The sequence below is a fragment of the Chiloscyllium plagiosum genome, unplaced genomic scaffold, assembly GCF_037043375.1.
Source record: "Chiloscyllium plagiosum isolate Xiang-an unplaced genomic scaffold, Cpla_swu_hap1 HiC_scaffold_2, whole genome shotgun sequence".
Taxonomy (NCBI): domain Eukaryota; kingdom Metazoa; phylum Chordata; class Chondrichthyes; order Orectolobiformes; family Hemiscylliidae; genus Chiloscyllium; species Chiloscyllium plagiosum.
The window spans coordinates 69701647-69727670 of NW_028270140.1; the positions used below are offsets into that span (position 1 = coordinate 69701647).

Sequence of the window (26024 nt, forward strand, 5' to 3'; positions counted from 1 at the left end):
TATGAATAGGAAGAGTTCGGAGAGATATGGGCCAGGTGCTGGCAAATAGGACTAGATTAGGTTGGGATAACTGGTTGGAATGGACGAGTTGGACTGAAGGTCTGTTTCCGTGCTGTACGTCTCTGACTGTATAACTTGTAGTTCTTTGTTCAGTGCTGCCCATCCCATTCGTGGCAAACCACCTACATATTTCCGCGAGCCGTCCACAAACAGGGTCTCGTTTGGTGCCTCCATGGCTACATCCTTTATTCCACTTTCCTCTACTTCATTGACCACATTCCCCCACGTGATTCATCATCTTCTAACATCCCTTCTGCTGGATTTATCCGGGTATCTCGTACAATGATAATGGATTTGTTTGGTAGCAAAAGAACAGCCTCCACTTTGCTCTTTTCATGTTAGAAACCATGCATAATTTTCCCATATTTAACATTTCTACAAGGGTGTGTTTAGTAGTATGCAAGACTATATTCCCTGTCATCACAATAGGCTCACTGACCCTTACTGCCCACACGGCACGGTCTAACGCAGCTATACATCTGAGCAAGCTGTTCACTACGGGACCCTCAGCAATAGTGTAATATCCTATAGGTCACTGTTTATCACCATGGAGTTGTGTAATTACTGCCGAGTAAAAACCTCCCTCTTCGTTGCAGTAAATGTGGAAGTCTTTACTAGCATCTGGTAATCCCAGTCCCAGTGATGACATTAACTCTGCTTTCAGTTTTGTATAGGAGTCATCTTGCTCCGGTTCCCATTCAAGGGGTCTGTTGCAGGTTTACTACCTTTTACCAATCATTGTATGGACTCGACAACTTTGGCAAACTCCGGGATAAAATTCCTGCAGTAATTAAACAAGCCCCAAGACCTTTCTCCCACACGAACTGTCACTGGCCGTGGCATCTGTTACATAGCTGTCTCCCTGTCTGCAGACATTTCTTTCATGCCTTGGGGAAATTAAATGTTCCAAGTAAAGAAGTCTAGTTTTCCTAATTTGAGCTTTCTTTGGGCAGGCTTTTAACCTCTGTCCTGCAAGTGCTTCAGGACAAAGTCCAGTGCTTCCTGATGGTTTGGATTCAGAAGCCATCGATATATTGGAGTATCTTACTATCGTGGGGCAGGTTGATCTCCCTGAGTACCTCACTCATTACATGGTGAAAGATGGCTGGACTATGATGGAATCCCTGGGAAAGTCTGGTCCAGGTATACTGTTTATCTCGGTAAATGCAAACGTATCTTGGGAGTTGTGATAGAGAATGATAGACCAGAATCCATTTGTAATATCCAGTACATTAAAGATTTTGTTGCTCAGGGAAAGCCCATTTAAGATTGTGGATGGATTGGTGACTCTAGGGTGTAATTTAGGAGTGACCCTGTTAAGGGATATATAATTGATTGTGAGACGGTAACTTCCATCAGATTAACTGACTAGCCACATGGGGGAATTAGTAGTGCTCGTAGTGTCTCCGAGAACTCCCCTCTCCACTAATCCTTTTACAATTTCCACAATTGCCTTTCTGGCTTTGGGTTTTATGGGCTATTGAAGGAGCGGCTTGTGTTCCGGACCCTCCACGACTTCGGGGTCAATTTTAATAAAGCCTGTAATTAATTTAGTCTCCGCCCATTACTCTGGGACGGAGGCATAAATGGTCCCAAAGCCATTATCCTCTAGTTGCCAATCCCATAGAGGAGGCGACTTGGACAGTGCTCAGTTGGCTAGCATAAGTCCCCATTCTTTCTTTTCTCCCATCAGAACTGGGCCTGATTACTTCACCCTTCCCGTAGTCTATAAAGGACTTTGTACTCCCTCTTTAAATCATTTCTCATAATAGTTCCTTCGTTATTTTTAAATACAGAAAATCGCATTGGTGAATATAAGTTATCAATTTCTACCAGAGTGGTCTCACTCAAGTACTCAAGAGTCCGTTGTTCATTAATCCCCATCACATAAGTCGTTTTGTCAGTTGTGGGCAGGGCTCCTGTGTCCGCAAGCATCCATACTGTCTGCCCTCTCCCAGTGCCGACATGTAAATCCTTTCCTCCTTATCACCCGTGTCCATGGGGGCTGCCAGATGTCAGTCCGATGTATTCTCAATGTTTGTTGGTTTGCTGTGTTTTTCCCAACAAGTGTCTTCAAAGTGGCCCCTTTTTGCCACTGGACTGACAGACACATAGGCTTCCCGTTGTTCTGTTTCCTCCCTCTACAATCCCAGGCAAGGTGACCCATCTTGCCACAATTGTGACATATGTGTCTGGATTTTATCTTTGTGACAGCACATAGGTTTTCCTGCTTTATGCGCGTGACAGGGTTTTCCTTCTGTGTCTTCCTTGACACCTGTTGCCCATTCTACGAGGGCGTCATAGTCTTGGAGAATAACAACCCCCATTTTTAGGACTGCCTGGTGTGTGGGAGACAGACCATCCTTGAAAGCTTGAATGAATGCCTGGTCAGAACGGTCTGAGTGGGGAATCCCTGAACATTCTTAGTAGATACTAAAAGATCATTCCACATATTCGGAGGTGCCTTCCCCCGTCGGTTGTTTGGTATTTGGCATTTTTGCCCAATTGATGGGCGGTTTTCTCAGAACAAGCTGGATTTCAGCCTTAAATCTGCCGAAGGGAGGATTAGCAGGAGCCCTATCTGTTTTAATTGGGGTACCCTGGGTTCGTCTGCCTCTCCTGTAATTTTGACTTCGTTGCTGTGTGGCAGCGGCTATGCCAGACCCATCAGATACTAGATGCCACTTCTCCTGATGACATGCAGCCTGGACCAGTTGGTGGGTATCCCTTAAATGTAATTGGTGGCCCACCCAGATGATATCTAATTCAGCCCAAAACTTTGCGTTATTACTGTGGGGCTGTAAGCAACCCAGGGAAGCTAAGGTCTGCTGCAATTCGCCTGGTGTAAACGGCTTTATTTTGCATGTGCGTTAACTCCTTCCCCATTGCGAGTTACCCAGGCTGAATTAATTTCCTCGGGAGGGTTGTCTAAATGTTCAGGGCGTGCTACTGGGCCCTCCCGAGCATTATAAGGGGACAGTGATCCCCACTGACTATCCTCTAGGAACTGAGGTTTCTTTTCCAGTTCCCTTAGTCATGATTGAAGCATTTGTTTTTCCTTGCTTAATTTCTTTGTGGATTCCAAAGTCTTACCTACGAGGCAAGCCAATTAATGGACCAAAAGGACACTTATTTTCTTGATCTTATCTTTCTTTTCACCCTCAGCTATTTACACTGTTGATCTCTGGTTTGGGATGGATCCCACCCACTCTTTCTAATGAGTGAATGTCTATCCATCATATACTGGTTAATGAGAGACCCTGGCACTTCCCACTGATCTCCCTGTGCTGCCAAATCACTCAAAGGTTTATACTCTCAGATCCTGTGTCGTTCGATCATGTTAACCCATCGGCCGCATCTCACCCGGAATCGTTCCTATCAGAGTCCGGCGATACCTGTTTTAGGGAGAGATCATTTCCCCATGTCCCACTTATTTAATTGAGGCAGTTATCTCCGGCAGGAACAGTCACACTGACATCTGAATATAACTCAACTCAGAGGCCACACAACAGACATTTTCTCATTCACTCTTACCAGATCAACAGCTTCTGTAGTTTGACCTGCTTTTTTCCAATATCCTGCCCCGACTCCAAGAAGGTGGCCACCCTACCTGGGACCATGAATAGGCCCTGCGTACAGTGCAAATTTGAGCAAGTCCATCAAATTTAGAAGCAAGTCAATCAAAAGCTTTTGGGAGTGGCAGCGTGATTCTGACCCTAACCGCGGGGCTTGACCACACTGTCTCTTCCTGAACAACGGGTACAGCAGTTTTATAGTCTGGATGATGTGTACGACGAAAGCCTGTGAAAGACTGTTTCTTGTGTTGTGTGCATGCAGAGATCACCGTTGTTCCAGGAGCGGCATACCACGAAGTTGTACTCTATACGTATTTCTTCTTGAGTTAGTTTCTGTCTTCAGTCTTTTAAATGTTGTAATTGTGTGCACATCCACCACTTCCTCAGGAAGTTTATTCCACACGTGAACCACTCTGTGTAAAGCAATTCCCCCTCATATCTTTTTTTAATGTCTCACCTCTCACCTTAAAGTTGTGCCACCTACTCTTGAAATCCTCCATCCTAGGGAAAAGACACCTGCCATTAGCTCTATCTACACCCCTCATGATTTTATAAACTTCTATAAGGTCACCTCTCAACCTCCTACACTCCAGTGAAAAAGTCACCGCCTATCCAGCCTTTCTTTATAACTCAAACCTTCCATACCTGGCAATATCCTGGTAATTCTCTTCTGAACCCTCTCCACTTAATATCCATCCTATAACTGGGCGACCAGAATTAGACATCTTATTCCAGAAGAGACCTCATCGACGTCCTGTACAACCTCAACATGACTTCCCAACTCCTAATACTCAAAGAATGAGCAATGAAGGCAAGTGTGCTAAACACCTTTATAAGCATCTTGTTTTTATGTGACACAAACTTTAAAGAAATATGTACCTGAAAGTCTGGGTCCCTCTGTTTCACGAGATCAGAGTGGTGCTGGAAAAGCACAGCAGGTCAGGCAGCATCCGAGGAGCAGGAAAATCTACGTTTCGGGCAAAAGTCCTTCATTCCTAAGGATGCTGTCTGACCTACTGTGCTTTTCCAGCACCACTCTGATCTTGACTTAATCTCCAGCATCTGCAGTACCCACTCCCGTCCTCTGTTTTACAACATTACACAAAGCTCTACTTTTAATTGTATCAGTCCTACTCTTGTTTGTTGTACCGAAATGCAATACCTCGCATTGATCTGGATTGAACTCCACCTGGATTGTCATAAAAGGGAATCTAAAAGTCTTCTATATCAAGTCATTACAAAGCTGAGTTGGATTGAATTGAATTTGCTTTATTGTCACACGTACTCAAATGAGTACAGCAAAAAGTTTATAAATTGTCATTTACGGCAGTATCTTCATGACAAAGATATCTGGGTGCAGACTCTTCAGTAGAAGTTCTTTGGAAAAAATCACTAAGAAAAATAAATAAATAAAAAGTCTAGCATTACAGATTGTAGGAATTAATTAGAAAGTGGGGGAATCAAAATTCCAGATAGTGAAGTAGGAAACTAGACATAATCTTTTTATTTCATAACCAATCTCTTTACAAAATGGAGCATTTTAAATGCTGCCTCCTCCTTAATCACCAGTGTCCCAGCAGTTTTCATTGCACTGTTTTGAAGAACTGAAACAAATTAACTAATTAAACTGTCAAGTCCCACCTGCACCAGAGATGTGTCATAATAGGTTGATTTTTTAAAAAATTGTTTAAAGAGGGCCTGTAGTTGCAGCTGAATGGTTAAGATGGATTTAAGGTTGATGGGGGTCATTCCCTGCTGGTTTGGATCCTGTCCAGTGCACTTCAGAGCCTTCTTCTGGTGCAAAGTACTTATCCCTAGACTGGGAGGCCCTAGTTCAAGTTCCACCTGCTCCAGAGGTGTGTAATAATATCTCTGATTAGAAAAATAGAATATATTTTTTGAAAGAAACTGACATTTAAAAAGTCCTTAAATGGCTGCCACAAGAAAACCAAATTTTTAAAAGAAATTTAAATTCAAAATAAAATTACATTTTGGAGGAGATGATGCACGCTGCCTCCTGCAGTGTCCACCAATCATGGAATCACATCAAGTTTGCAAGCTGATCCCACAAAGATTCTTGTGTACATGATCAGCACTCTTCACCTGTGTATCTTTTTTTTATATAGATATTTTTATTGAAGAAAATGGAAATTTTTTAAACATTTTTTACAAACTTACAAAATAACACAAACAAATATAAACACTAATATACCATTACATATTAAATATTAACCAAAACACAACAAACACAAAAAAAAACCCACTCAACTAAGAACTAATCTAATCTACAAATGACCAAAGCATATGATAGTATATTTTACATTACTCAAAAAAACATAGTAATTAAATAATGAATTACATGCTCAGAATGAATTAACATCAAGTCATGATAAAATCCATATTCATATGGGATTCCTGCCCCGGGGGCCCTCGGACCAGCCAGAACCACTACCACAACTAGATAAAAGCCCTTGACAATATGGCCGAAATATCTGTATGTGTGTGGTTCAGGAAGGGCTGCCATATTTTATAGAATAATTCCATTTTTTGGTGCACCATATTTGTAAGGAAGTCGAGAGGAATACATTCCATGATTAACCTGTGCCAATTCGAAAGTCCTGGAGGACCTTCAGCTACCCAATTTACTAAGATATGTTTCCTTATGCAAAAGGAGAGAATGGAAAATAATTTCCTCCCGTGCATATCCAGGGAGGGCAGGTTCGAGAAGCCCAGGAGAAGAGATACTGGATCTACTCCAATTTCTGCTCCCAAGATTTCTGTCAGTGCATTTGCTACTCTGGTCCAGTATTTACAGATCTTATGACCTGTCCATAAGCAGTGTGAGAGAGTGCCCACTTCTATTTTACATTTAGGACACATTGGAGATGTTCCTGCCCTAAATTTTGCCAACTGTTCCGGTGCTATATGAGTCCTATAGAGTATCTTTAGTTGGATGTGTTGGCTTCTATTACAAATGGAGATCTTTCTGGCTTTTTCCCAGATGTCGTCCCACATTTCTGAAGGGATTTCCAACCCCAACCCCAACCCCAATTCCTGATTCCATGTTTTAAACAATTGTCCCATGTCTTTCAATACTTCGTTCTGTAATGAGTGATAAAGAGTGCTGACTCAGGGTGGACCCATTGGCCATAACACTCTTCTTTCCCTGACCGATTTATAAGAGCTGTCTAATAATATGGTTGTCTTCTGTGTATAATCTCGAATTTGGAAATATCGAAAAAGGTCTCCATTAGGCAGTCCAAATTTCTGGTGCAGCTGTTCAAAAGACATTATAATCTCCCCATCAAACAGATCCCCTAAGCAAGAAATACCCCTGGACCTCCAGATCTTAAATATAGCGTCTGTGTGCCCTGGTTGAAAATCCCATGCTCCCACTGTAGGAGTATAAGGAGAGGTTTTTTGTGAATTACCCTCGTCTTGCCGCATTATCTTCCATGCTTTAATTGTATTTAATACAATAGGGTATTTACAATGGTCTATAATGACTTTCATCTTATCTAAAAATGTGAGTTGAATGAGGGACACTTTGCTTGAGAAGCCTCAACGTCCAGCCAGATTGATTGCGGGTCACATGAGACACAGTCGGCTACGTAACTTAATAGAGAACTCAGCTGGTACTTCATAAGGTCTAGAAAATTCAGTCCTCCCCTTGTTTGTGGGAGCTGCAGCTACTTTAATTTAATAAGGGGCAGTCTATGATTCCAAATGAAAGAACCAAGCCAACCGTGTAGTTTACGCAATGCCGGCCTTGGAAGCATCACAGGGAGCATTCTCATAGGGTGTAAGAGACGAGGCAAAATATTCATTTTAATTAGAGCTATTCTGCCTAACCAAGATATCTGGAGATCCACCCAGCGTTGAAGGTCCTGCCTTATCCTCTCTAATAGGTACACAAAATTGGCTTTATACGGCTGACGAAAAACTGGGGTGATAAAGATCCCTAAATATAAAAAACCCTCCAGAGACCACCGATAGGGAAAGCAAGATCCGTCCGATAAATTAGACATATTAGTGAAGCCACCCATCGGCATGTCCTCCGATTTTGTGAAATTGATTTTGTAACCTGCGAATGCACTGAACAAATTAATTACTTGGATCAAGCGGGGCACGGATATCAAAGGATTACTAAGAAAAAGGAGAATGTTGTCTGCATAAAGGGTAATTTTATGTTTACCTGAACCAACCCTCGGACCCATTATATTAGAATCGGCCCGTATAGCTTCCCGTAGTGGATCAATTATTAACGTGAATGATAATGGTGAGAGAGGACATCCCTGACGACAGCCCCTACCCAAGCTGAAGCTATCTGAACCTAAACCATTGATAATCACGGCTGCTTTGGGGTCATTGCGCAATATTGAGACCCATTTGGCGAATACCTCTCCGATACCAAACTTTTCCAGTGTGTAAAACCGATATGATCATTCAACCCAATCTAATGCCTTCTCCGCATCTAAAGAGACTACTATTCCCGGTATTCTTTCTTGATGACAGACTTGGAAAACATTTAAAACCCTTCTAATATTATTAGATGATCTATGGCCCTTGATAAACCCTGTCTGATCCTCTTTTATAACGTATGGTAAAACCCTCTCCAGCCTTAATGCTAATGTTTTAGAAAGAATTTTAAAATCTACATTTAGCAAAGATATTGGTCTGTATGATGTACAGTCTTCTGGGGCCTTTCCTTTTTTTAAGGATGAGAGAAATATTTGCTTCTCTCATCGAAGGCAGGAGGCAGCCCTGACTATATGAATATCTATACATGTCTATAAGTGGACCAGCCAGTACCCCTATAAACTCTTTGTAGAATTCAGCCTGAAATCCATCTGGGCCAGGTGCCTTTCTGCTCTGAAGCTGTCTGATTGCATCAAGTACTTCCTGGGTTATCGGGAGCATTCAGGATCAACACCTGTTCCGGGGTTAAGTCCAGGACGGCCAGACTTTTAAAAAAGGACTCCATCTTCTTAGCTCTGTCTTCACAATTCTGTGATTTATACAGATCAGAATAAAACTTTCTGAAGGCTGTATTGATCCTTTTGCGGTCATGAGTCAAAGTAACAGCACTTTCCCTCATGGATGTGATAGCTTGAGGGGCCTTTTTTCTCCTTGCGAGATATGCTAGGTATCTACCAGGCTTATCGCCGTATTCATATAGTCTTTGTTTTGCAAATAATATTTCCCTCTTTGCTATTTGGGTGAGTGTGGTATTCAAGTGCCAGGGGCCAATAGCATCATTAGCCATACAGTTTAATTCCTACAGTCTATTATCTTTAGCCTTCTCCGGTGATCCAAAGTTATAAATAGATCCTTTGTGGCTGAATCACAGCATTGCTTGGTAACGCAAGGAATATTGGATGTTTAAGTCTCTCAGACGCTTCTTCACCTCATCAAATGCCCTCCTTTTGCGGACCACAGCTGGAGAAAAATCCTGGAATAGCACAATCCTAGAGTCCTTGTACACCATGGCCTGGGGATCCTTCCCCAGGATTCTAGAAGCTTCCAGGAGCATCTGTTTCTCTCCAGCATTGGAGCCAGAACAGGACTGGGCGGGGGCGCTGGTCCGACCTGGGCCTGCATATAGCAACCTGGTGGGCCCACTCTCCCCGCAACTGGCCTGATCTGGACTCGCTTTAATATTTCAGGGAGCCATTGCTCCAAAAAAAACTGCCAGATGGCCTTCCTCTTCCCGTTCAGGAAGGTCCAGCAACCGAATATTTTTTCGAGAGCCTGGACCCGGCCCACAGCTGATTCAGCGGCATTCTCCGAGGACACAGCCTTTAGCTCCACCTCTCCAACGCAATGTTTGACCTTTTCAATTTCTCGGTCATGCTTTTGCAGCGCGACCGAGAGTGACTCCCACCTGCTCCTGGATTCTTCGATGAAGCCATCGATCCTCTCCTGCAGCTTGTTGATCACGGAGACCAGGCTCGTCTCTACAGGTAAGTCCCCCGAGGCAGCCGCGGACGTCCCCACTGCTGCTGCAGGTGGAGGAGGGGTCCCTGCCTGTTGCGAGCAATTTCCCTTTAGTCATTTTAAGCACCGCACCAAACTGTTCAAGTTTGGTGCAAAATGACTAAATATGCTGGGTAAAAGTTATTTTAAATGGTTTAGAGGATGTGGTGGAGGTGGGTACCCCATTTTGCCTGAGTCTTGCACACAGCACTACAGACTCCGACTTGCTGGGTCGCCGCCACCTTGAATCTCCCCACCTGTGTATCTTTAACCATATCACTAATAATTTATTAGCAAAAGAATGGCAAAAGGAGGAGTGAGACCTTTTGGGAAACTAAATGTAGATTTGTATATACAAGTAGAGTTATGGCCAAGGATCTAAAAGAATACTTTGCAAGCTACTTTACCAAGGAGGAAGATGCTGGTAATTTCACATTGAGAAAGGATATATTTGAAACACAAGATGGACTCCATAAATGATGTGACATTTGTTTTCTTCTCTTACCTTGTGTCTTCCTGAAATCTGTACAATGAGTTTAACTAAGGCCTCTTGTTGCGTTATTATGTTTTAATCTTTTTCTTGCATGTGGTAATAATTGCACTAGCCCCTCACAATTGTCATCATGATTTGTGGTCACAGGATATGAATAGTTAGATCTAAATGATAGAGGAGATATTGATAAAATGGTTGGGCTTAAAGTTCACAACTCTCTAGATGTTGCAGTGATTTAGGGCTCTTGTGGTGCAGTGGTAATGTTCCTACCTGTGGATTTGGAAACCCCAGATTTAAGTCCCATCTGCTCCAGTGGTATGTTGTAACACATCTGAACAGGTTGGTAAAAAAATATAGATTGCAGAGAATTTAGGGTTATTACATGTGGAGACATGTAATAAGATCTGTGAACAGTTTGATTAGAACATATATATTGAAGAGGCACTGGCCACCATCTTGCATTCCTCCTTAGCTACAATGGCAGAAGACTGAAGAATTTCAAAGTTTCACCCTTGATCAAAAAAGGGACACTAGATATGAAGTTCATAGGTCAAACAATGAATTTCAGATGTGGAATCACTTGGTACAATGATATCTGGGTACTTTATATAGCAACAAAAGTTACACTGAACAAGAGAAGACATTCAGTATTCTAGTTAAGATGGTTTTTACTTTTCACTGATTGTGTGCCACCATGCCGCAGTGGGTGGCACGGTGGCACAGTGGTTAGCACTGCTGCCTCACAGCGCCAGAGACCCGGGTTCATTTCCCGCCTCAGGTGACTCTCTGTGTGGAGTTTGCACATTCTCCCCATGTCTGCGTGGGTTTCCTCCGGGTGCTCCGGTTTCCTCCCATAATCCAAAAATGTGCAGGTTAGGTTAATTGGCCATGCTAAATTGCCTGTAGTGTTAGGTGAAGGGGTAAATGTAGGACAATGGGTCTGGGTGAGTTGGGATTCGGTGGGTCGGTGTGGACTTGTTGGGCCGAAGGGCCTATTTCCACACTGTAAGTAATCTAATCTAATCTAATGGTAGTCCATGACTTCTGACATCTGTTCTCTTCTCTTACCTTGTGTCTTACTGATCTGTACAAGTTGAACTAAGGCCTCTTCCTGAGTTATCATATTTTAATCTTTTTCTTTCTTCTATTAATAATTGCACTGACACATCACAATTGTGGTCTTGATTTGTAGTCACAGGATATAAATAGCTAAGCAGCCTATTGATAATTTTCTTGTATAACCATTTGTTGGCTTGATGGCTCCCTATATCCATTTCTTTATAACATCAAAGTCCAAAGATTTGTGGCTCTTACAATGAGGGCCTTCATGTACTTGGATAAATTGGAGAAGCTGGGTTGTTTTTCTTGAAGAGGAAGAAGTTGAGAGGAGATGTGTTAGAGATGTTCAAAATCATGAAGATTTCAGTCAGAATAGATAGAAGTGTTCCCATTGCAGAAAGGTGAAAACGCTGGTTTAAGGTCTTAGGCAAAAAAATCAAGGGTAACGTAGAAAATTCTTTATTTTGACACTGAATGGTAAGGATCTTGACTGTTGCAGTGGATCTCCAAGGTTGGAGGTTGGTATGGTTGATAATGGGGTATTTGAAACAAAGTTGGAGAAGTTTGTGTCATTTAGGGAATGAAGATTTTATGTAAGCCATTTAATAAAAAGATAAAATTGATCTTAATAAAATTATTTTAATTTCCAGGAGTAAATATTGCCTTGTATTAACTATATTGCATTATTGATGGTTTCAGATATTCTCTTCACTGACAACATGTTCAGCTGACATTAAACTTGCTTGCAGTTTGTGCTTTGAAATTGCAACCAGGTTAACAACTAAAAGTAAATTGTATTTCTTCATGAACACTGTGTCCTTTGTTGCAAAAAAACACATTGAATTTGAAGCCAAAGCCTGACCTTTAAAATATAAGCAATTCTACTCCCTTAAACCCAGACTAAAAAAAATTATTTTCAATACAGATGATTTGTTAAATTAAAATTAGGAATTTATTTGGGTTTTGATTTTCTATATCGCCTTTGCACAGGTGAAAATTATTGGTTAAAAATTCTTCACTTTGCAAAGTGAATTTAACCTCTAATTGCAAAGCACTTAAAAATACATAAATTATATCTACGTGACTTTGAGAAGAGATCGAACTAGAAACAACTGTAAAATAAATAAATCATCAAATGGTTGTTTGGTGGTAGAGAATTAGGGTATTGCTTAAAAAAAGTCATAGCATTGTACAGCACAGAAACAGCCCTTCGATCCAACTTGTCCATGCTGATCATGGGCATTAATCTTGTCCCATTTGCCAGCATTTGGCCCATTTCTCTCTCAACCTTTCCTATTCATAAACCCATCCAGATGCCTTTTAAATGTTGTAATTGTACCAACCTCAACAATTTCTTCTGTCAACCCATTCCATACATGCATCACACTCAGTGTGAAAAGGTTGTCCCTTAGGTCCCTTTTAAATCAATCTTCTCTCACCTAAATTGTATGCTGTCTCATTTTGGACACTCACGCCCCTGGGCTATTCACTCTATCCATGCCCCTCATGATTTTATAAACCATGAGGCTGAGGTCACCCCTCAGCCTTTGATGCTCCAGGGAAAACAACCCCAGTCTATTCAGCCTCTCCCAATATATCTTTTCTGAACCTTTTCAAGTTTCACAACATCCTTCCTATAGGAGGGGACCAGAATTGCATGCAGTATTCCAAAAGTGGCCTAACCAATGTCCTGTACAGCTACAACATGACCTCCCAACTCCGATACTCAATGCACTGACCAATAAAGGCAAACATACCAAACAACACCTTCACCATCCTATCTACCTGCGACTTCACTTTCAATGAACTATGAACCTGCACTCCAAAGTCTCTTTGTTCAGCAATTCCTCCCAAAACCTTACCATTATGTGTATAAGTCCTGCCTGATTTGCCTTTCATAAATGCAGCATCTCACATTTATGTAAATTAAACTCCATCTGCCAGTCCATTTGATCAAGGTCCTGTTGTACTGAAGTAACCTTCTTCGCTGTCCTCTTTCCCTCCTGTTTTGGTGTCATCTTCAAACTTACTAACCATTTTTCCTATGTTCACAACCAAATCATTTACATAAATGATAAAAAACAGTGGATCAGCACCAATCCTTGTGGCAAACGGCTGGTCACAGGTCTCCAGTCTGAAAAGCAAACCTCAGCACTATCCATTGTCTTCTACACTCAAGCCAGTTCTATATTCAATTGACTGGTTCACCCTGTATTCCATGTGGTCTAACCTTGCTAACCAATCTACAATGCAGAACCTTGTTGAATGCTTACTGAAGTGCATGTAGATCATGTCTACCGCTCTGCCCTCATAAATCATCTTCGTTACTTCTTCGGAAAACTCAATCAAGTTAGTGAGACGTTATTTCCCATGCACAAAGTCATGTTCACTGTCCCTAATCAGTCCTTGCCTTTCCAAATACATGTACGTCCTGTCCCTCAGGATTCTCTCCAACAATTTGCCCACCATCGATGTCAGGTTCACTGGTCTGTAGTTCCCTGGCTTTTCCTTAGCACCTTTCTTAAATAGTCGCATCACATTACCCAACCCCCAGTCTTCTGGCACCTCACCCGTGACTATCGATGATACAAATATCTCTGCAATCGCTTCTCTTGCTTTCCACACAGTTTTAGCGTATACCTGATCAGGTCCTGGGGATTTATCCACCTTTGTGCTTTTAAGACATCCAGCGCCACCACCTCTGTAATATGGACATTTTTCAAGATGTCACTATTTACTTCCCGAAGTTCTCTAACTTCCATATCCTTCTCCACTGTAAGTGCTGATGTAAAATACATGTTTATAATCTCCCCCATCTCCTACGGTTCCAAACGTAGATGGCCTTGCTGATTGTTACGATGCTGTATTCTCACCCTAGTTACCCTTTTGTCTTTAATATGTTTGTAGAATCCCTTTGGATTCTCCTTAACCCTGTTTGCCAAAGCTTTCTCATTTCCCCTTTTTGCCCTCCTAATTGTACTCCCACTGCCTTTATACTCTTCTAGTGCTTCACAATATCTCTGCTGTCTGTCCTTGACAAATGCTTCCTTCTTATTCTTAACCAAAATCTCAATTTCTGTAGTCATCTAGTAAACCAACTATGAGCCTTGGCTTTCAGCCTAATAGGAACTTACTGTCTCTAGACTCTCGTTATCTCAATTTTGAAGTTTTCCCACTTTCCAGCTGTCCCTTTACCTGTGAACATCTGCACCCAAACAATTTTTGAAAGTTCGTGTCTAATACCATCTAAATTAGCTGTTCTTCAATTTAGAACTTTAACTTTTAGATCCGGTCTATCCTTTTCCATTACTATTTTAAAACTAATAGAATTAAGATCACTGGCCCCAAAGTGCTTCCCGACTGGCATTTCAATCACCTGCCCTGCCTTATTTCCCAAGAGTAGGTCAAAGTTTGCACCTTCTGTAGTAGGTACATCCACATATTGAATCAGAAAATTTTCTTGTACACACTTAACAAATTCCTCTCCATCCAAGCCCTTAAATATGGCAGTCCCAGTCAATGTTTGCAAAGTTAAAATCCCCTACTGTAATAGCTTGACTATTCTTACAGATAAATGCAGTCCCCTTACAAATTTGTTTCTTAATTTCCCTCTGACAGTTGGGGCATCCCTTTCATTGTACAATCCCTTTCTTATTTCTCAGGTCCCCCCAGATAACTTCCCTGGATATGTTCCCAGGAGTATCCTTCCTAAGTGCAGCTGTAATGTTATCCCTTATCAAAAACACCACTTGCCCCCCCCCCCCCCATTATATCCTTCCTATAGTATCTATACCCCGAACATTAAGCTGCCAGTACTGTCCATCCTTGAGCCACATTTCTGTAATTGTTATGATATCCCAGTCCCATGTTCCCAACCATGCCCTGAGTTCATTTGCCTTACTGGTTAGTCCTCTTGCATTGAAATTAATACAGTTTAACTTATCAGTCCTAGTTGGTTCTCTGCTTTGTTCCTGCCTGCTTGACTTGCACCTCTTCCCAACTGCACCAGTCTTGGACTGATCTGTTTCCTCAGTATCTCCCTGGGTTCCAACCACCCCCCTCCTATGAGTTCAAATCATCCAGAGCAGCCCTAGCAAATCTCCCCTCCAATTCAGAAGCAATCTGTCCTCCTTATACAGGTCACGTCTACCCCAGAAGAGATTCCAATAATCCAAAAATGTGAATCCTTCTCCCCTGCATCAATCCTCGGCCACACATTAACCTGCTCTATCCTCCTATTCCTATCCTCACTAGCTCGTGGGACTGGGAATAATGCAGATATTACTGCCACCGAGGACCTCCTTTTTAAATTTTTGCCTGACTTCCTATATTCTCTCGTCCTTTTCTCAAACTGTATCATTAGTTCCAATGTGTTCAACAACCTGGTTCTCTCCCCTTTGAGAATATTGTAAACCCTCTCCAAGATATCCTTGGTCCTGACAGCAGAGAGAGAGCATACATTCTGATGCCTCACTGTAGGCCTCAGAACAACATCTGTCTGTGCTTCTGACTGGAAATTTCAATCAATTGCTTGGAACCTGGCATTTGCCTTGTTACATTAGAGCCAGTCTCAGTATCAAAAACCTGGCTGTCAGTGCTACCTTCCCCTGAAAGTCCTTGTTACATTAGAGCCAGTCTCAGTATCAAAAACCTGGCTGTCAGTGCTACCTTCCCCTGAAAGTCCATCAACCCTTACATTTTCCAAGGCAGCATATTTGTTTCAGATGGGGATAGCCACAGGAGATTCTTGCACTATCTAGATCTATCCCCTACTTTTCCTGGAGATGACCATCTACCTGAGTCTGTCTTCCTGCAATTGCCTTCTATCACATCCCTGGCTTCTGTAAATTCCCCATTGCCTCTAACAGCCACTCCAACTGATCCATTTGATCCAAAAGAATTCACAGCCAAACACACTCCCTGCAGGCATAATCACTAATAATGTGGAAATGCTCCTTAATTATCCGTATCTGACAGGAAGAGCGCATCGATCTATAAAAACCATCTTTGTACCTTAGCAAAGTCTGTTTGCTCTAAAAACACTGCTGCAAGCCAACGTAGTACTTATGTTTTCATATTTTTAAAATTTAATCAAGAGACCGTTCTCAATAAAAACATAATCAAAATAGAATCCACTCTACTCACTACTGGAAACTTCCAAATAAAAACAATAAGTTACACTTAAAAACTAGCCACTTAGCTGCTCTCCTGTTGTGAACTTCCCCACACAGGCTTTTCAAAGGTCAGCTGTGAATTTTGCTGTTTGTTTTTTTTCTTACACAAACTCCGATGTCCAGAGATAATCTAAACCAAACAACAGAGGCAGTTAGCTGTGCAGGTTACTTTTAGGCAGACAGCTGTGTGGTTTATTTCTCTATTTGATTCATTTCCCATGTGGTCACTACCTTTGTGTCTCTTCCTCCTTTTTAAAGTGCCATTGGTTTGATCGTGCACTGTTTTGGAACTTTGTGGAGAAGCAAACAGCTTATAAAACAGTAATTATTGCTCCTAAAATCGGAGGAAATCAGCTCCAACACTGAAACTACCTCAATTATTTCCTGTTTTCCATCTTGGATTGCCCAGATGTTTTGTCAAAGCTTTCTTCTTATTCTCATCAGGACAATTTACAAGAAATTTTCTAGTTTCTAAAATGCACACAATCAATACACCTAACATCACACCAACACTGAAATATGCCACATTACTCACGTATGATGGGGCAAAATTTGTTTTGGACTTGAGAACACCCTGTGAATAAGGAACACGACTGTTGCATAATATCAGCACATTTCTCAAATTTTTTGGAATTCCTTGCTCTTCCGGAGTAAACTGAGGTAAGTTGAGTACTTTTCAGGAACAAAAGTTAATTAGGCCCATTCATCAAGCTTGGCAAATAATATCAGACAGCATATCTCCTTGGCTGTTGGCAATAAACAAGATACTTACCACATCCAACAGGCCTGTGTTTGCAAGACTCTCAGATTAGCATCCAACATTAGATGGTATTCTGAAATTGAACAACATTTGCTCAATAATCCTGAGTGTGTACAGAATTATGCTGACACAATTTGGAATTGTCAGTTAGGCTCACAGTGTAGCACACTTGCATGTAATGGGGACCACATATGTAAGTATACGGTTTGCTTCTTTGTGATCCGAAAAAAACCACTGCATATTTTTAAGCTGAATGAATCGATGATAGCTATTTTCTCCTTCATTTTTCAGGGCCTTGATCTTTCAGAATCAACCTGCCTATTTTAAGATTTAAATTGACAGTTAATTGGCAGTCATTATTAACTGGTGCATTCTGTATAGCAAGCCCTTCACTAATCAGGGTCCACTTGAGAATGCATGTAGGGTAGAAGTATTCAGGGAAAGAGTTAAGTTCTGAGTTTTGTGAAACAAGAGGTTCAGCTGAACATGACTCGGATCAGATAAGAACATGCAGTTAACAATGGGGTGCTGGAGGCAAAGGTAAGGGGTTAATAAGGTGGGAAAGCATTCATTATGTAGAGCTATTTAACAAGATGAGGAAGCAATCCGTATGTAAGGTCAGCTTAACAAGGTGAAAAGTATTCATTATGTGAAGCCAGTCAAGGTTAAGAACATTCATTGTGTAACAGCAGATGGCTTAATCTTCACGATTGACACTTGCTGATTGTAATGGTCACCCAATCAATATGTATGTTGCCTTATCTGGATGCTCCTTCCTGTCCGTGACTATATAGTTCATTAAGAATTGGCTGTTCCAGAGAAGACTGTGAACCCATGTCCCTATGCACATGGGCAATCGTTCTCTCTCCCTCCGGGGCCCGGAATAAAGATGAAGGAGGTAAAACCTACTATGTCTGAGTGTTTTGCTTTGACTTGGGAGGAAGAAACGGGACAACAATATTGGCATCGTTGGCAGGATCCAAACGAATAGGTACGATCGGATGGTGTCAGTGGTCCGGAATCTTGGTGTCTCGAGACAGACGGGTCCACAAAGTCAGCTTTTAAACCTTCCCTCTTGATATTCCGAGACGATCCCCTCGCTTGATTGTTGTCTATTCTATGGTAATTAGTTCAGTCGAGAGAGACAGTTTCGCAAGTGTGCTGACAAAGAGGTTTGAGCCCTCTGCACTGTATTGGGGTTTGAGCCCGTTGGATAGGTGTAATTGAGGTTCGAGTCCTCTGCACAGTATTGGGATTTGAGTCCCCTTGAGGGGTGGGGTGTAATTGAGGTTCGAGTCCCTTGGGTGGGTTAATTGAGGTTCGAGTCCTCCGCGCTGTGCTGGGGTTCGAGCTCTGTGTTTGAGTGGGTTTGAGTCCCCTCATGGCGAAACTTGAGGTTTTGCGAGACTTTGTTCTGGGGAAAGAGAGTGGCTTCGTCTGTGGCGCAATGTGGTCTGCTGTGAGGGCTTTCTCTTTCTAGAAGTGTAATTTCAGTGAGAGGATGCAAAAATAATTAAAATGAGAAATGCTGTAACTAATACTTGGTTTGAAAAAGGAGTGTTTTGGTGTAAATTGTGCCATGCTCAGAGTGTTTGATGTTTAAAATTTTGGGTTGTTAAAATCCAGTTCGAAAGTCCTTTTTAAGTAACTATTTTGTCTTGTTTGAATCAGGATGTCAATTCAACGTGTTTTGTGGGCTATGTAATGGGGCAGATTTTGTTTTTAACATTGAAATTGTACAACATTATGTCCTTTTTAAAATTGTCAAACTTGTAACCTTGGAACAAATTGAGTGCCTTGAGCCCCTGAGTTGTTTAAAATTCTACAATGCCTGTTTAAAAGAAAATTGGGTCAGTGGTCATGCTTTAGCCAGATGAGAGTATTGTTTCATAATATCTTTGCTGCTGTGTTTTTAAAGCAGAGTGTTCACAAAAAAAAGAGTACATTTTTAGTTTGATGTTTTAAGATTATCTGTAGAATATTAGAACTTGAGGCTGAGCTGTTTAAATGCTGTAAATTATTGCTAAGACTTCATTGGCCACCTTCATATTGCACATTCAAAGAGTGTTGATCTCTGACAAAGTTGCCACTGTAATTCCAACTGCTTTATTTGGGAAGTTTCATTTGGAGCACATATTTTAAAATATTCAGCATTTGTTTCCCATAAATGTTTGAGATTTAAATCTGAACTGAAACTGCCTCTTCAGATGCTAAAGCACGGGAAACATTTTGTTGTTTTCTTGCTGTTGCAGACTTTTGAAATACTTTTCTTGATAGCTTTCTCATTAGCCAAGTATCAATTTGTTAAAGGAAAATAATTTTTGAATAACCTGAATGGAGGTACCTGAGGGTTTGATTTTGGGACCATTGCTTGTTGTTTATAATTGACTGAATTGTTTAGGCAGTACAATTTAGAAGTTTATGGATTGTATAAAACTTGATAACGTCATAAGTCGTGACCAGAGTAACAGACTTCAAAGGTTAAATTAGGCAGACATAATTTAGTGTAGTTAAATGAGTGACTGTCTTCATACTGATCACCACCTTGGCAAGGAAGGAGTGAGAGAGGAAATGCAAAGATACTTTCAGCAGCTAACATCTTCTCTAGAGTTTCTCCATTCACAGGTAAAGCCCGTCTTTGGACCACCGCCCACCCCCCCACAACCTGATCCAACGGATTCAATCAGCTCCTCAGTCATAAGCATGAAAAGTGAAGAAGCTAACAACAGTGAAGAGGAGGTCTGTACGCTTTTTGTCAGTGGCCTTCCTATGGACATTAAACCACGTGAGCTTTACCCTCTCTTTCGATCATTTAAGGGATATGAAGGTTCACTGATCAAGCTCACATCAAAACAGCCAGTTGGCTTTGTTACATTTAACAGCAAAGCGGGAGCTGACACAGCGAAGAATGCTGTGTTTACCTAGCCTGTAGCTGCTGCAATGCACACTCAGATGTGCTGGTGTCCTCCATCTGAAGCATCTCCAGAAGGATGGAAGTCTCGTCAGTTTTGTGAAGCATTTAACTGCCCTTATCCAAGAAATCAGATTTCTGAGAGGAATGATGCAAGAACAGACTGAATTTTGTTTTCAGGTTGGACTTTACGGAAGGAGATTTTGGAGAACTGGCTCATTTCAACTCTACTTGGAGGGGATGGAGTGGTCACTAAGGACTGTGCATTTAAGAACATCACTAGTGATTTTTTTTCCACATGGGCAGATTCTTCAAATTCTATTTACTGTAACGGAATAGTAATTTTTGTTGTTATAATCATTGTTTACTGTGTGTCAATAATATGCTTAAAGGCTGTTAGAGTCTTCTGAAAGCTGGTAATGTCTTTGGTTATCATGGAATGATAAAAGGAGGGAATGAGAATGTGTATGGAGTATGACCAGGTAGAGAAAGAGTCAAGATTAGAGTGGTGGTGGAAAAGCATAGCAGGTCAGGCGGAATCCAAGGAGCAGGAAAATCAACATTTTTGGGCAAAAGCTCTTCATCAAGAATGAGGCCTCATTCCTGATGAAGATCTTTTGCCTGAAACATCAATTTTCCTGCTTTTTGGATGCTGTCTGACCTGCTGTGCTTTTCCAGCACCAATCTAATCTTGACTCTCATCTTCAGCGTCTGCAGTACTCACCTCTGTCAGGTAGGGAAAGAGTTAAGTTCTGAGTTATGTGAAACAAGGGGTTCAGCTGAGCATGACTCAGATCAGATAAGAACTTGCAGTTAACAATGGGGTGCTGGAGGCAAGGGTAATGGATTAACAAGATGAAAAAACATTCATTATGTAGAGCCATTTAACAAGATGAGGAAGAATTCAGTATATATGGTTAGCTTCACAAGTGAAAAGTATTCATTATGTGAAGCCAGTTAAGGTTAAGAACATTCATTGTGTAACAGCAGATGGCTTAATCTTGGCTTGACACTTGCTGATTGTAATGGTCACCTAATCAATATGTATGTTGCCTTATCTGGATGTTCCTTCCTGTAAGTGACTATATAATTCATTTAAGAACCTGCTGTTCCAGAGAAGACTGTGAACTCCTGTCTCTGTGCACATGACCGTTCTCTCTCCCTCCAGGGCCCAGAATAAAGATGGAGGTAAAACCATATTGTGTCTCTGAGCGTTTTGCTTCAACTGAGTGGGGGACTGGGACGACACACTTGCCAACCAGTCAGCACTCTCCTCTCATATTACTTGCTGTTTTACATAGATGTTTCTTGTGATTTTCTCAGTGTGTTCAAGACAAACTTCAACAAAATGTATTTTCTTTAGCAATATTCAAATCCTGAGATGGTTTGTCTTTAAAGTCATATTAATCTGGCACAAAGATATATTGATTTTCTTTTTTGATTTTTGCTTCTTTTCAAAGCTAAGAAGTCTAGCCTTTGGAAAAAATGTTTCAAAGTCTTGTTCTGTTGCTAGTCCTGGTGTAAGTACTAGATCATGTCAATCAGACCAATTTCTGAACAATCAGAATCTACCAGTGGCAGAGGGTGAGAAGTGGGAGCAATGGAGAGAAAAGGACGAACAGGTGAGAACTGATGATAAAATTGAATGCATTAACAATATTCCAACCATCCGTCATTAATTATGTTTTTGTCATTTATAATGACTTTACACAAATTGATTTTTATTAACAAACCACTACTGATCCAGATTAAAGGATCATATCTAATCACTGTCTTTTTCGTTGTCATTGGAATATGGGACATGACAACTGAAGAAGATACTTGATACTTTTTATGTTAAAAGAGACCAAGTGAAACTAATATAATTTTATGATATCTAGAGAATTATCTAATCAGTTGATGTTTAATCATTCTCATTGGAACAGTTAAAGTAAGCAGAAGTAAATACTGCCAATAACTTACTTTCATGTCCAGTCGTTTTTAGCAGTATCATTATTCTGTCGTAAAGTCACAAGTTAATGCACTTTGTGTATTTGCTTAATGGCTGTCATCAGCGCAATAGGCTAAATTGTGTCCCACAAATAGCTTATCCAACTATTTCCAGAAGGATCTTGCAGTGCATTGGTTGTGCTAACTACCTCTGGCCCAGAAGGTTCACGTTCCAAGTCCCAGCTTTCCCAAAGGTGTTATAACGTGTCCAAACAAATTGTTTGAAATAAGTACTATCCATAGATAGTGGTTTTGAAAATGCCACATTTTTCTGAAATGCTGGTGGTGATTCAACTGAAACAGTGGAAGTATGGCAGTGTTTATAGTTATAGTCTAGTTAAGCTATAGTTGATGTCTTGCTGTATGTTAGAGGCAAAAGTTAGCCCTGACTGCACCTCTAGGCCGATATCTTAATTTGAAATGTGCCAGTACAGACTTAAAGATAGCATTTAATTCAGCTAGAAATAGTCGAATAGCCCTCCTCCTTATGCTTAAATAGTAAATATGAGGTATTGCTTGAGATGCATGTTGAAACCTGTGAAATAAGTCCCAGCTGGAAATGAATGGCTTCAGGAAACCGAAAATTAATAAGAAAGAGGAAAACAGTTCCAGTTTGTAATCTGTTGCCAGATATTAGTACCTTCCCTTGCCCTACCAAAAGTTCCAAAATGCAAAGAATTCAGCAATGTTGCCACTCAGTTTTTAAATTCTAAGTTGTAAATGCTCAATGCCAAAAGATTATAGGTTTCCATTTTGCAGGAATTGAGAATTTTGAAAATATTTTAAAAATTCAGTCAGCAGAGATGATGTCAATAGCAGCTATGATTTAACTACCACTTCTGGAACTAATACTTCTTCACTGAACTTTATTTTGTTTTGTATGCAGTTAACTAGTGAATTGTATGAAGCAGATCTCCAAGAAGCTTTACTAATCAGCAAGCTGGAATATGAGGAACATAAGAGTGTAAGTAAATATCTGAGAACTAAAAAATAGTTATTTGATTTTAAAAATTGTTATAGTAGAAGATACAGTACATAAGTGCTGAGAGATATAGTTCTACCATGAGTTGCGTTTAAAGTATCCTGCATGGATATGGATGGGAACATACGTAATAGGAGCAGGAATAGACCATTCAGCCCAATGAGCCTGCTCAGCATTCAATATAAACATGGCTGATCATCCAATTCAGTACCTTGTTCCTGCTTTCCATGCATATGCTTTGATCCCTTTAGTCCCAAGAACTATATCTAACTACTTCTTGTTTTGGCTTTAGCTACTTTATGTGGCAGAGAATCCCACAGGCTCACCAGTCTCTAAGTGAAGACATTTCTGCTCATCACCGTCATAAATGACCTACCCAGTACCCTTAAACCATGGCCCCTGGTTCTGTACTCTCCAGTTACCTGGTGTTTACCCTGTCAGGTCATTGTCATTGTTTTATAGGTTCTATTAGATTTTCTCCTTACTCGTTTAGACTCCAGCGGATATAACCTAACCAATCAAGTCTCTCTTTATAATTCAGTCCTGATGTCCCAGGAAACAGTTTGGTAACCCTTTGCTGCACTGTCTCCATAGCCAGAACATCTCTCCTCAGATTAGAAATCCAAAATTGCATACAATACTCTAGGTGTGGTCTCACCAAAACCTTGTACAATTGCAGGAAGATATCCCTGGTGCTGTACTTGCATCTTCTTGCAATGAAAGCCAACATACCATTTGCTTTCTTTATCTGATTTTGCACCTGCATGCTTGCTTTCAGGTCACCCAGATCTCATCCACCTTTCCCAATCTATTGTTATATGGACATTAATCTGCCTTCCTGTTATTGCTGCCAAAGATGATAACCTCACATTTATCCACATTTTATGGCATCTGCCATGCATTTGTCCACTCACTCAGTTTGTCCAGTCACACTGAAGCAGCTCTGCATACTCCTCACATTCAACCGAACACCTTTAGTTCCCTCATCTAAAGTATTAATGTACATTGTGAATAGCCAAGGTCCATGCGCTAATCCTGGTAATACTCCACTATTCACTGCCTGCCACTTGGAAAAAGAGGCATTTATTCCTATTCTGTTTTCAGACTGCCAATGAAATTTCTGTCCATGTGAGTACACTGCCCCCAATCCTATGTACTTTATTTTACTTTCTAATCTCTTGTGAAATCTTATCAAAAGCCTTCTGAATGTCCCAATAAACTACATCCACTGGTTCCACTTTATCAATCCTACAAGTTATATCCTCAAAGAATACTAGTAGATTTGTCAAGCGTAATTTTTCTTTCTTAAATTCATGTTCACTCTATCCAATCATGTCATTGTTTTCCAAGTGGTTTGCTATTAAATCTCCTATAGTGGACTCTAGTCTATAATTCCTTTTGGTCTATGATTCCATTTTCTCTTTATCTAATTTTTTTTCAAATAGTGGGGTTCCATTAGCTACCATCCAATCCACAGGAACTATTCCAGAGTCTGTCAAACCTTGTAAGATGTCCATCAATGCATCCATTATTTCCCAAGCCTTTGGCGAGAGGCATGGCCCTAGTCTCAAAATCAAGTCTACGTCTTTATGAAGTATTCATCATATTTTAATGATCTCCCTCAAGGGGCCTGGCATAGCTAGATTGCCAACTATTTGTTTCTGATGACAGCAATACCCATTTTAAAATGGCCTGTTCCTCAATTTTGATCCAGGAAATACCTCAGGACTTCCTCCTCTATGGTATTATAACTGATTTGATTTGCCCAATCTATATTCAATTAAAGTTGCCCATAATTACAATTGTACCTTTGTTGCGTGCTTCGGTAAATTTCCTGTTTAATGCCTTTCCAAACATTACCACTCCAGTTTGGAATTCTTTATACAAACCCCACAACCCCCATTTTTGGTCGTTGATGTTTCTAAGCTCTAGCCATACAGATTCCACTTCACTGGAGCTAATACCCCTCCTCATTATTCTGTTAATGTACTCTTTAACCCACCTCCTTTTCATTTTTATCGATTCTTCCTACAAACTGAATACATCCAGATATTTAGTTCCCATCCCAGGTCACCTTGCAGACATGTCTCCTTAATCCCAACCAGAGCATATCCGTTTATATCTGTTTGCATGGCTAATTCAACAACTTCGTTGTGAATGCTCCACATATTCAGACAGAAACCTTGTGGCTTGTCCTTTCAGCATACTTAGTCCCATTTGTATTGTTTTACACTTTGACTCTTTCATTTCCTCACTTTTAGATTCCAACTTTCCTGAAATAAAGGCCATCATTTCATTCGTCTTTTTGATTTTTTTATTGGATCTATTCATAAATCTTCTGTAACATGGTCACTTGAGCCCCTTTGTTACTCTTCAGTGCATATTATTTCAATATTAAGAAAATTTTCCAATTTATATTTCTCTTTTGCATATGGATCTCCATCTGGCAGTGTTTTGCCTATTCAGTCTGCCTGTGTCTTTTTCATATTTCCCTGCTTTTAACTGTACAACCGGAATATGCACCTTATGCAAAATTGGGTATACAATTCTTATGTCTGGATAAATGATATATATGGTGTAACATTAAGGCCTAGGTACAAGTCATTCATAAACCTCAACTATCATGTGTCACTTTCCAGCTTGTATACCTTTCTATCCATAATCTGTCTCCACTTAGCTCTTGTTACCTCCAATTACCTGTGATTACATTTATGCTAACAATCTCTTGCCTTATCAAATTAATTCTGGATGTTCATATTGGCATCACCTATGAACAATCAATTTTTCAGCAAGCCAGTGACTTCCCCCTAAGTGTAAAGGTTGCTTAGTCTGATATGATCCACACTTTCCAGATCCATGCTAAATTTCATTATCGATTAAGATCTATGATCTCCGAATGAAGAAATTGCCACAAGGATTTCACTTACAGTACAACTAACACAAATTAGAACCAATGCAAGTAAACATAGAGCAACAGTCAAATGGTAAATCAAAATAAGGTAAATTGCACTTTAAATAGTCGATAAAACAAAGGCTTGTCTCATG

At 40.6% G+C, this 26024-nt stretch overlaps 1 protein-coding gene across 1 annotated transcript in view; it reads left to right on the forward strand.

Annotated features, from left to right (window-relative positions):
- The window catches only part of gkap1 (G kinase anchoring protein 1), a 57722-nt gene that overhangs the window by 12910 nt on the left and 18788 nt on the right, over window positions 1-26024 (forward strand). The window contains exons 2-3 of the mRNA XM_043712928.2: window positions 21469-21630; window positions 22884-22961. Coding sequence (XP_043568863.1) covers window positions 21469-21630; window positions 22884-22961 — 240 coding nt within the window. The remainder of the gene's footprint in view (window positions 1-21468; window positions 21631-22883; window positions 22962-26024) is intronic.